Source organism: Macrotis lagotis, chromosome X (assembly GCF_037893015.1).
Source record: "Macrotis lagotis isolate mMagLag1 chromosome X, bilby.v1.9.chrom.fasta, whole genome shotgun sequence".
Lineage (NCBI taxonomy): Eukaryota > Metazoa > Chordata > Mammalia > Peramelemorphia > Peramelidae > Macrotis > Macrotis lagotis.
In genome coordinates, this window is record NC_133666.1 from 560,641,005 (window position 1) to 560,653,162 (window position 12,158).

The following is a 12,158-nucleotide window of genomic DNA, read 5'->3' on the forward strand; positions in this document are numbered from 1 at the left end:
GTGGTGGCAAAGAATTGGAAATCAAGTAAAGGTCCTTCAACTGGGGAATGGCTTAGCAAATTGTGGTACATGTATGTCATGGAACACTATTGTTCTATTAGAAACCAGGAGGGATGGGAATTCAGGGAAGCCTGGAGGGATTTGCATGAACTGATGCTGAGTGAGATGAACAGAACCAGAAAAACACTGTATATGCTAACAGCAACATGGGGGTGATGATCAACCTTGATGGACTTGCACATTCCATCAGTGCAATGATCAGGGACAATTTGGGGCTGTCTGCAATGGAGAATACCATCTGTATCCAGATTATCAATTGTGGAGCTTGAACAAAGACCAAAGACTATTACCTTTAATTTAGAAAAAAAAACCTGTTATCTTATTATCCAATCTTGCTCTTATACTTTGTTTCTTCCTTAAGGATGTGATTTCTCTCTCATCACACTCAGTTTGGATCAATGTATACCATGGAAACAATATAAAGACTGGAAAATTGCCTTCTGTTGGGGGGTGGGGGAGGAAGGAAGGAAGATTAGGGGGAAAATTGTAAAACTCAATATAAATAAAATATTTATAATAAAAAAGAATATAAAGAAAAGTATATTTTAAAGAGAAAAAAAAGACTGTCAAGAAATACTTTGTAATCATCGGAAATATTTTTTGCAAAACTGAAGAAATCTGACTTACAAAGTAACAAAAAATCAAATTAATACTTTTCACTTTGAGCTATTGTGAGGCCTGAGATTTTGAAAATAGTTAATACTTAGTTTCACTACAGCCAAAATGATCCACATATCTAAAATATTCTAGATAAACTAAAGGTAGGGGAGGGGTTAATACCTTGATTTAGTCATATTCTTGAAATATATATATATATATATATATATATATATATGTGTGTGTGTGTGTGTATATATATATATATATATATATATATATATATATATATATATAAAGTCCATATTTTTCAGACTTTAGAACTAGAAGGGACTTTAAAGGTCTTTTAGTGCAGTTCTTTAATGTTGTAAATGAGGAAAAGAAGGTAAAAGAAACTAAGTTATTTGTTTAAGATTACATTGATAGTGAGGAAGGGGAAGAATTAGCACTTGTTTCTTAGATTCTAAACACAGCATTCTTTCCCATTGTGCCAAAATCCTATAAATGTTCATTCAGAAGGGAGCAGAGATTTAAGAATATAAAAACCCCTATAGGATAAAAAGGGTCGGAGGAATTATAGAGGAAAAATAAAGGAAATTAAGTTTATTTTCTTGCAAAAAAATTGCTGAACATTTTATACATTGTTTCATATTTAATATTTCAGAGGAAAAATATTGCTAGCATCATTTTTCTTTCATGGACATTATTTATATTACATGGAATATAGTTTGAGAAATAGCCAAGAGGTGAGAGCTTGAACTTTGTGATAAACAGAATATTCATTCCTAGTGGAAATTTTTTTTAAGTCCCCCCCGCGCCCTAATGATTTGACCAGGAACTAATGAATGTCAAAAAGACCCATAGAAAACAAATGAGAAATTTGCTGTGGTATCATTATGTGCAGTTCTTAATGTAAAGTAAATGGACATGGAGAAACCCTATATTTTAAAGTTTTTTCTCTGGCTGAGATTTTCCCAATTTCTAACAATCCAAATTGAGAAAGAGGTTACCTTTTTTAATAGAGAAGTAATCTATTCCAAACATTTAATAGATGAAGTAATAAAGAAACTTGGAAAAGATCACTTCTGGTTTCCCTGGCCTCCTTTAATACTCAAGTCTCACCTTTTATAAGAGGCCTTTTGTCTTATGCTTTCCCTCTGATTACCTTTAATTTACACTGCATGTCATTTTGTATATTCTCTCCCTTATTAAAATGTGAGTTCCTTGATGACATGGACTATGATTTTGTATCTCCAGCCCCTAGCATGGTGCCCACTACATAGTACATGCTTAATAAACTCTTGTTGACTAATAGACCTTATTATAATTCTTATAATTTAGATGGTCACTAGCAAGAACTAAAATAGAAATTAACACAGGTCAGGACCCACCAAAGTAAGGGATTTTCTGGGCATCTAAAATATTCATGAAAATGTATAAATACTGAAAGTCTTCCAAATCTCTGCATAATGAAGGCATGGTTAATTTAAAAAATTGAAAACACCCAAAATATACAAACTTTAGCTATACATTGATTATAATGGTTCATAAATCTAAATTACTGATTTCTAATTACTTTAAATTGTTAAATTTAAATCATAAAGCTCTAACAGCTTAACAGTGGAAAATTGAAATGATCTAATGATCTACTATTAGATAAATGAACTGACAGTAGTCAGGAGATCTGGTTTTGTGTTTACTCTGTCATTAACCAGATGAGTGAACCTGAGGAAGTGACAACTTAACTATGCTTTAAATTCCTTAACTAAAAAAATAAAGCATTTGAGATAGATGATCTTTGAAAGTACATTTTATTCACTAATATGTCATCAAATGATTGATATCATCTACTTGATCAGAAAACAGAAATATTGATATTCATAGAAATAACTAAATGAATGGTTTTTTTGTTATTTTCTCCTCAGGACTCCAGCTAGACATTCAATACATGGATGTTGGTTGGTTAAGCAATTCTAAATGATTTATGAAAAAATAATGAGCCATTGAAGGAGAGGTGGCTTAGAACAAGCAAAAATCCTATCATGAACATCTGAATAGGATTAGATCAACATGTGGACACTGCAAAATACCACATAATAAAATTAAGTGTGAATAAAGTTCTAACCATTCTGATGGAAAGAATTACCAGTCCACTGTCCTAAGCAACTTACCAACAATTTTTGGTTAATTTTAACAGCTGCTTGCTAAATGTTAGGTAGGTTGGATGGTGGAAATATCCAGAGGTGTGGTGAGAAGATCTAACTCCTAATCTTTGTTCTAGGACGGATTTTTTCACAACTTGACTAGTTAGCACCGAGTAAGGGGCTGAGTAAATAGACCTTGAATTATCTAAAACAACAAAGTGAGTTCTTTTTTATTTCCAAAGTAGACATCACAAAAGCATTTCTACCACTCTTTCATTCTTACAATAGCTTTGTGAGAAAGGAAGACAGGGAAGCTTCTCATTTTATAGACCTAAAAACACTAAAAAAGATAACGCAACATTCTTATCAAAGTGATTTTCATCATTGAAGTTTTAGGATTTTTTTTCATTACTGAAAATGAAAAATACAAAGGAAAATCCACAGTAATGGAGACAGAGGCAACTGTAAGATCTCTCAGAAAGGAGAATACAGATATCTTGCAAATATAATCATATTTCACATAGTAGGCAAATTGGAACAATAGCTCTGTGGGGCTAAAATTGTTCTATTAATTAATATTCAACAATTAGTTTAGTACCTAACTTATACCAGGCACTGCACTGGGAGCTTGGTATTCCTTAATACAAGGAATGAAACAATTCTTCCTTTCAAGAAACCTCTAGTCTAATAAGGGTGATAAGCACACTTGTAACATATACACCACAAATATAAAGTGAATAAATATAAAGACATGCAAATTAGCTAAATATAAGGTAGTTTGGGAGGGAGGCTACTATTAGTTGGGAGGTGGGCAGGGATCAGAAAATATTTCATGCAAAAGATGATGCTTGAATCTTAAAGAGGATGCTAATTACCATTTTATAAGAGTACTTTAGGGTTTGCAAAATGCTTTACAAATATTATCTCATTTTATCCTTACAACATTTCTGGGAGGTAGGTAGGCACTATTTATTTATATTTTATAAGTAAGGAAATTGAGGCAGATAGAGGTTATTTGCCCATAGTCACACAGCTTGTAAATATTTGAGGTTAAAAATAGAACTCACATCTTCTTGGCTCTAGTTTCAGGATTCTGTCTTAACTGTGTCAATTAGCTGTCTCAACTCTATGAATTGGAACTAAGAAAGGAATATATCTGAGACAAATTAGCATGGCCAAGGTAAAGGCACAGGGAAGGTTCTTACATGTGAGAGGAACAGAGAAGACTAGATCACAGAGTTCAGGCTTGTGAAGTTAAATTCCATGTAGTTCAACCGTTAGTTTGAGGGTAGGTTATATCAGGTTTTAACAGCTAAACACAAGAATTTAGAGACACTGGAGTTAGTTGAGTAAGGGAGCCCCATGATTAAGATTCACATTTAAGAAAAATTCTTTTGGCAGTTGGGTGTAGGATGAAATAGAGTGGGGAGAGGCACAAGCACTTCTGAGTGAAAAGTGCTAAGAGTCTGAGTTACAGTAGCAGCAGGAGGAATAGCATGAAGATAGAAAAGCCAAGATCTGGAAACATTATTTATGTTGGGATAAGGGAAAGGGAGGAGTCCAGAACAATCCTAAAATTATGAATCTGGCAGATTGGAAGGACAGTGATGTCAGAAATAAGGAATGTATTCAATCTGCCACCTAGCATTTTTTAAGGCTATGTTTCCAGATCTTGTATTAAGTATCCAGGCTGGACATAAAAATATGACCTGATCTCAAGGAGCAAATGAGATATATACAAATGAGAATATACAATTCACCATGAACAAACAAGATTATACACAGAATAAATGGAGGGGCAATCTCAGAAGGAAAACATTAAAATTAAAGGACTGTCGGAAAGGCTTCTTGCACAGAGTGAGACTTTAGCTGAGATGAAGGAATCCAGAGCTATGAGGTAAAAATGAGGAGGAAAAGAGGCCCAGACATGGTGGAGAGTCAGTGAAAATGGAACTTGGAATTTGGGAGATTTAACAGTATGTACAAGGAATATGAAGGATAGCATTACTGGATCATAGAGCATATGGATGGGAATAATGTATGGGACTAGAAAGGTAGGAAAGGCACAGACTGAAAAGCCAAATGATTTTATATTTAATCCTGAGGCAACAGGGATCCAGGGTTGTTGAGTGAATAATAGAATGACATGGTCATATTTGTTCTTTAGGAAGATATTAGACAGCTGAATAGATTGCCTGGGAATAGGGAGAGACTTGAGGCAGGGAGACCAGACAGCAAACTATAGGAATAGTCCAGATAGAAAGGGATGAAGCATGACATCAAGCTGGTGGCAGTTTCTGGGAAGCCCGGAAGATAAAAGTTTTAGGGGAAAGATGAGTTTGCTTTTTTACAGGTGTAGTTTAAGACTCAATGCTCTGATACATTCAGTTTGCATAGATTAATAGGACAGAAACTCAGTGGAGGGAGACTGGGAGTGGATGTAACATGGAGTTGCCAAAAGTGTGGGAGGTTTTAAGCTGAAGCTTGCTTGCTTTATTACCCATATATACACATGTGTATGTAAACATACACACATGTATACATATTATTATGGCATTAGTTTTGATCTTAGGAATTTATAAAGTTATCTGATTGTGAATAGAAGAGGGCTGAGTACAGAAATTTGGTGAAAACCTAAGTTTAGAGATCTCAAGTGAATGACATGTCAGAAAAGAATCTAGAAGCAGGAGTCAATAAGAGAAACATCAGATCAATGTCATGAATATCCAGTATTTGGGGGGTGGACAGAAAGAGGCAGTGGTCAACAGAAACAAATACAGTCAATAGAGTGAGATGAGAACTGAGAAAGGATCATTAGTCTTTTTTTGTTTTTGGCAAGGCAATGGGGTTAAGTGACTTGTCCCAGGTCACATTTGAATTCAGGTCCTCCTGACTCCAAGGCTGATAACTCCATCCACTATGCTACCTAGTTGTACCAATGACCATTAGTCTTGGCAGTTTATCACAAGTAATTCTGCTAAGTATGTATCAGTGCCAATAGCTGCATGACTAAATTAAACTGCTTGTATTAGGACTCCAAAGACAGAGGTGAGGTCAAAGATAGTTAGGCTTCTATTCTATTTCTCAAGCTACTATCCAGTTATCATGATTTTATAAGAAGTCACTTTAATTATCTGAGTCTTTCTAATTATGAGCCCCATATAACAAACAATTCAGGATCACATATATTAAATTTTAAACTACACATTACATATGCATATGCTAGTAATGGTGCTTTTTTAATTTTAAGGTAGAAAAAAACAAGAACACAAACATTCAGTTTACTCTTATCTTTCTGTCTCAACTACTGATAATACTTTCAGGATGTTTCATTTTAGGAAATAAAGGAATAAAAAATGGAACTGTAATTTCACTGGAATTGGAAAACTCTTTTTACCATTGTAGATAAGCACTTTCTCTGAAATTCATAGTTTTAAAGAACTGCTTACAGTGGTGCTATCTCATGTTGATTTATAAAACCACAAATTACCATTATATACATAATGCATTTTTATTTTGTTAAATATTTTGCAATTACATTTTAATCTGGTTGGAGACTTCTGGCTTGAATATAGAGCTTAAATGACTTTCCCAGTATGTATCTGAGACAGGACTTGGAAGTTGGTCTTCCTGGCTCAAAGATCAGCTCTTTATCTGCTACAAGATGCTGCTTTACCTCAAGAACTTTACAATAAGTTAAAGAGCTTTGGAAGAAAATGTGTGTGTCTCATACCCTTAAGGATATAATGGTGATGATTATGGACATGAAATAACTGAAGATTTGAGTAGGAAAGCTATATGCCTTGTTTATTATTGATAATGCTAATGGAATTTGTCTATAAATGGAATAGAAATTTATGAAAACATTTTCACATCAAATCTGTTCATCTAACTACATTTCCACTGACTTACAAAATTATACATTAATTTTACATAGGAAAAAGTTTGACCCCATGAATAATAAAAATCAGTGAAAGCACCTTTTTTCCATCACATTCCCTTAAAAAGTTAGGATATTTCTTTTGTTTAAAACACTGAAGTCATAATACAAAATACTAAATGAGACCTGAAAAAATTATATAAGAAACTAGAAGGCAACTTGTAGTGGGAAGACCATAGGAATCAGAAGTCCTGGATTCAAAGTCTAGCTCCATTTACTCTCTGTGAGGACTTGGGCATGTCATAATTTCTTTGAGAGTTAAGTCTACTTCCTGTAAAAATGAGGTATATGGGCTCAATTATCTCTATGCTAATTTTCAGTTCTAAATCTATTATGCATAAATATTGTATTTTTCTAAGAAAATATCCATGCAAAGAACTTCTGATTGTAGCATTGTATGGACCCTTAAATAAAAGCTGTGGAACCAAGGCAATTGTTCTGTCAACTTAGCAAGGGATAAGTTTCTTTTTAAAGTCTCACTATATAAACTAAGATGTTGTTCTTTAAACTGTTTGTTGTATTGTTGTTTGTCAAAAGTCCAACTTCTTCCATGTATACTGGGATAAATTAAGAAGTACTTGTATGTATCAGGATTAGGTCTCTCATTGTTTTTTCTGTTTTCAGGCTACTTGGTATAAAATCATGCTGCATTTATTCTTGTATGAACTGCAATGGTACCAATGGTATTACTTTCTTTTATCCACTTACTATTTAGAAGACTACTATTATCAGTGCAATCAGTACTATATTTAAATATAAATAATAGGAATCACAACCAGTGATTGTTTATTAACAATTTTAAATTTGAATTTAAAATATTTTATCATTTTATTCAATAAATTTAAGTGTATTTAGTTTTGCTGTCAACTTTTTTGTGGGGAAAAGAGCTATTTATCACATTGAAATAAAGTGCAATTTTTTTATACTTGGAATTGAATGTTGGACTAATAACTATCAATGTAGTTAGTTATATTTTGAGGGAATCTTCTAGTCTCTAAATTGTACTAAAATTCACTGAATTATTGAGTTGATGTTTATATGTAAATTAAAGGGAGATAGTCATATCTTCCAATCAATTTAGTTTTCCTTCTAGGCATATCTTGCATTTTACAGAATATATTTTTTGCATTCACCAATTCTAAACAAAAACAAAGAACAATTTTGATTTAAAAAGTACCTCAAGGCATAACAAAAAGTCATTTTAATTTTGATACATATTAAAACATTTTAGTCAGTTCTGCCTGACAGCATAACACGACAAATGCACAAGACCTTTAAACATGCTTTAAAATGACATTCAGAAAAGTATTTAAAATTTAATAAATAGCATAGTCACACACAAATACATCTTTTCATACTGAATCATTAAGCTACTAAAACAGATTGGCAAAGAATAAATAAACAGCAGTTGACAATAAAAAAAAGGATATAGGGTTTTGTAATCATTCTAGTAGCCATATGAGCCTTCTTTTATCAAAATTTGAAACAATGATTTTTCCCACTGTTTTTTTTCCTCCGATATGAAAATTACAAAACCCTGTTCCCCAAACAAAAAACATAAACTGAAAAAAACCATTTTTCTTACAACCAGATAATTCAGTCTTTAAATACAATAAATAAATAGAGAACCAGCAAAGCAATTTAAATTGTAATAAAAATGCAACACCCCAAGAAAAGAGCTATGGAAATATATATTCATTGCAGTATTAGAGAATAATAGTATTTAAAGTGATAGTGCTTGTGCACTAAGCTCATTTGAGACCTTGATATGATTTTAGTGCAAATCCCTTCGGTTCAATACAAGCAGACCCCGTATAGAGCAGGGAAAGATATTACCAGCTGTAATTTATCTTGTACAGTATTCGTACATATTTTATAAAGTTCAAGAATTAATGCATAGTAGAATATCTTCGGCCACTTTATTCTGTCCCCATATAGAGATGAAAAAAAATGACGTGGGATTTTACATACCATTTGGTTTGTACCATGTTTAGAGAGTACTGTATGAAAGTCAACATTATAAAATCTATAAAAGGATTTTCTATTTGCCATCAGTTTATCTAATTGTACCTAAATTTTACACACCACCGCATGTTTAACTTAAAAAAAACAAGATTTAGGGAAATTTTTCCTCCCTTTGATAAGATGAAATTCGAGAATATTTAGACAAATGTTTTGTAATTCAAAAATAAGGGGAAAAATGTGAATTTTTGCACATTAACAACTATAACTGCATTTAGTATTATTAAATTACAAGGTATGTGCTGGCAATAACACAACAGGTTTAGTTTCTAAGGAAAAATATCACTCTGTACAAATAAATCTCTTAACAAAGGATAAATAACCTGACAGTCAAATGAGTTTCCAGTAGCCATATCTCTACTGTGAACTACAGTACCAGGATAAACAAATTAAACTAATGGGATGGATATCACTTACTTAACAGTAGGGATATTTGATGTATTTGTGGCTGCTAAAATGTTCACTCTAGCAGTTCAAAAAGTTGGAAGTTGTTTATTTAACCATGCAGGCTAAAACATCAGAATATGAATTTGCCCTGGACTTTTTTATTAATTTTTTTTAACTAAAACTAGTTTTCTTAACTGTAAAGTACAAAACAATAACTTGGATATTGCTCCAACTTGTATACAATCTTCCCTACTCAAATTGTTCCTAACAAAGTAACAAAGCCTCATCATCACTTGTTTCACTTTTGAGTACTGGTTCTAAGCAGGAGTCAGGGATTTGGGCAGTGTGAACAATGCCGCAGTGCTCACAAGGGCCATCTCGATTACACGGCCTTCCTCCAGTGGAAGGTTGTCTAAGCCCTGGCCCTTGATCTGAAGGAAGATCAAGAAGAGGCCTGGAAGAGTCGTTCACCTCTAAATCTGATGCTGCATCAGAAACAGGAATGAGCATTTCGACATCATCATCTTCTTCTCTGCCACTCACCCCACTGTCAAGTTGTCTCAAAGGACTCTGGTTCTGATGGGCAGAGCTTGATCTCCCCAATGTAAACCGCACCCACCGTAAGCCTTGTGTCACTCGACTTAGAGCACTGGTGAGCTGATGGCGAGCTGGACTCACACTTGGAGGCTCCGCACTGGTGGTTTCTCTTCCATTATCTGTGCTGCTGCCACGGCCATTCTGACTAGAACTTCCACATGCTCCTACTGTGGCTTCTATGGCTGCTGTGGGAGGGACCTTCTGAGGCAACGGGGCCGCGACTCCTCCGACTGCTCCAGCAGCATCTCGTCTCTCGTTCTCTGTGTCTGTGTCATCAGACTCAACTGAAAACAGGTTTCGGTGAGCAGTATTTCTTTCAGGTTCTCTATTAGAATTCTGATTAGAAACATCGTCTCCATCTGCTGAGACCAGAGCTAGGGATCCTGAATGACGTGATCTTGCAAAATTAAAAATTCGATTCCAAATGTTACTGGATCTACCTGTGATTGGAAGTCTGATTGACGTAAATCCAAGTTGAGATCGCACAGCTAGCCTGAGGTTTTCCAAAACTGAAGCCTGCAATAATAGAAAAGGAAAATCATGTAAACTGTAACATTATATTCACTTACTATTAGTAAATATTAGAAAATGTTCTGTATGGATCATTTTTAATTTCATTATATCATGACGGTCTTTAAAACATTACAAAACAAAATAAGACAATAAGAATAAAATAAAATCATATCTTCCAACAATGTGAATGGGAGAAAATAAATGCTATCAATCAGAAGAACCAACTCTTCTCACTAAGGGCTTTTCTCTATATTCTACTTTAGTCTCTAATTTACATTTTAGAAAATTTAGCTTTTAAGATAGTACTGATCTTTATTTTATTAATATAATTTAAAGAATTTTTTTTACTTATTTAAGGCAATGGGGTTAAGTGACTTGCCCAAGATCACACAGCTAGGTAATTATTAAGTGTCTGAGGTTGGATTTGAACTCAGGTCCTCCTTACTCCAGGGCCAGTGCTCTATCCACTGCACCACCTAGCTGCCCCTATTGATATAATTTAAGTGAGAGAGAGGTAACCTTGAAGTCAGTAAGACCTAGCTCCAAATCCTGCCTATGACATATATTGGCTGTGGAATCCCTAGATATGGTACTTAACTCCTCTGAGCTGTAGGAAATTCTCTAGGAAAAGCCTGTAAGTGGTAGAGAAGGTGCTGCTCTGCACAGCTGGAGGGCTTCCTCCTCTTTTAGTACTCTATACCAATAAAACCACAGATCTAGTTCCTATCTATTAAAGGTTATACACAAAACTCCATGACTCTTCTTCAATTACTCTGGATTTCCCAAAAGCGAATCAATTCAATTTTACTAAAAATACTATTAAAACATCAAATCAGAAATATAAAATATTACCCATTTAATGATGTATAACTTCATGAATACTAGGCTTTTTTTAAGAAAAAAAGCAAATTATTAAAGTTTATAAGACTGAATAAATAACTTCACAAATCAATTTTATGCTTAAATTTTTAGAAGTGTAAAAACTTGATTCTACATTGAAGTCCCATACTTCTTAAAAGTTTTCAAAGGTTATTAGTTCAAAAAGATGTGGCAGGTCTCACCAAGGGCAAAGTAATGTCTGGTAAAAAAGTTGTGATCTTCTGGGTGATAGGTATATGAATAAGATGGAATCACAGATCCAGAAGTATTGAAGAAGTAGGAAATAACAAAAGAATTGATCATTGCATAAATAACAGAACTTCTCTTCATCCAGAATCTATCTGGTCACAATTTTTCATGGTATCACAAAATAATAAAAACAATATTCATAAATTTGGACATTTGGACATCCAAATCTATGGCATTTGGACACCTGAATCATCTAATATTAAACTATTATAATTAGAATGCAGTTAATACTACTAACTTCCAATTCTGAAACACTATAAAGCTTATAAAGCATTTTATGAGATCTCATTTCATCTTCATGAAACTGAAGATATCATATATAATATATATAGATTAATAGTTCTCTCTTTATGAGGAAACCTGAAGCCCTGAGAGAATAACTTACTCAACATCATAGCCCTAGAAGGTGATAAGAGAATTAACTTCAACAAAAAATAATCTGCTTCCAACAGTGCTCTTTCCATTATACCATGCTACCTCCATTATATTCTAATTTTCTTAGTAACTGTTAATCCTTTATTAAATATATATGACAGTGAAGAATATGTTAATGCTAACAGATCATTCTCTAACTACTTTAGATAAATGGGAGTCCACTAGTTTTTATTTTCAAAACTCAAACCAAGTACAAAAACTATAGGTTCTAATCGCCACCTGGTGGTTAAGAAAAGCAACATTAGAAATATAAATTTATAAGAAAATTCTCCACATTCACATGTCATGAAGTTTCAAATATGCCAAAGGATAGTCTTTCTTTAGCTTCAAGTAAT

At 33.5% G+C, this 12,158-nt stretch overlaps 1 protein-coding gene across 2 annotated transcripts in view; it reads right to left on the reverse strand.

Moving 5' to 3' along the window:
* Positions 1-2,449: 2,449 nt before the first annotated feature.
* LRP12 (LDL receptor related protein 12) overlaps positions 2,450-12,158 on the reverse strand; it is a 138,410-nt gene continuing 128,701 nt past the window's right edge. For both annotated transcript variants that reach the window (XM_074200940.1, XM_074200939.1), the window contains one exon: positions 2,450-10,263. In XM_074200940.1, the coding sequence (XP_074057041.1) occupies positions 9,415-10,263 (849 nt within the window). In that variant the 3' untranslated portion in view covers positions 2,450-9,414. The remainder of the gene's footprint in view (positions 10,264-12,158) is intronic.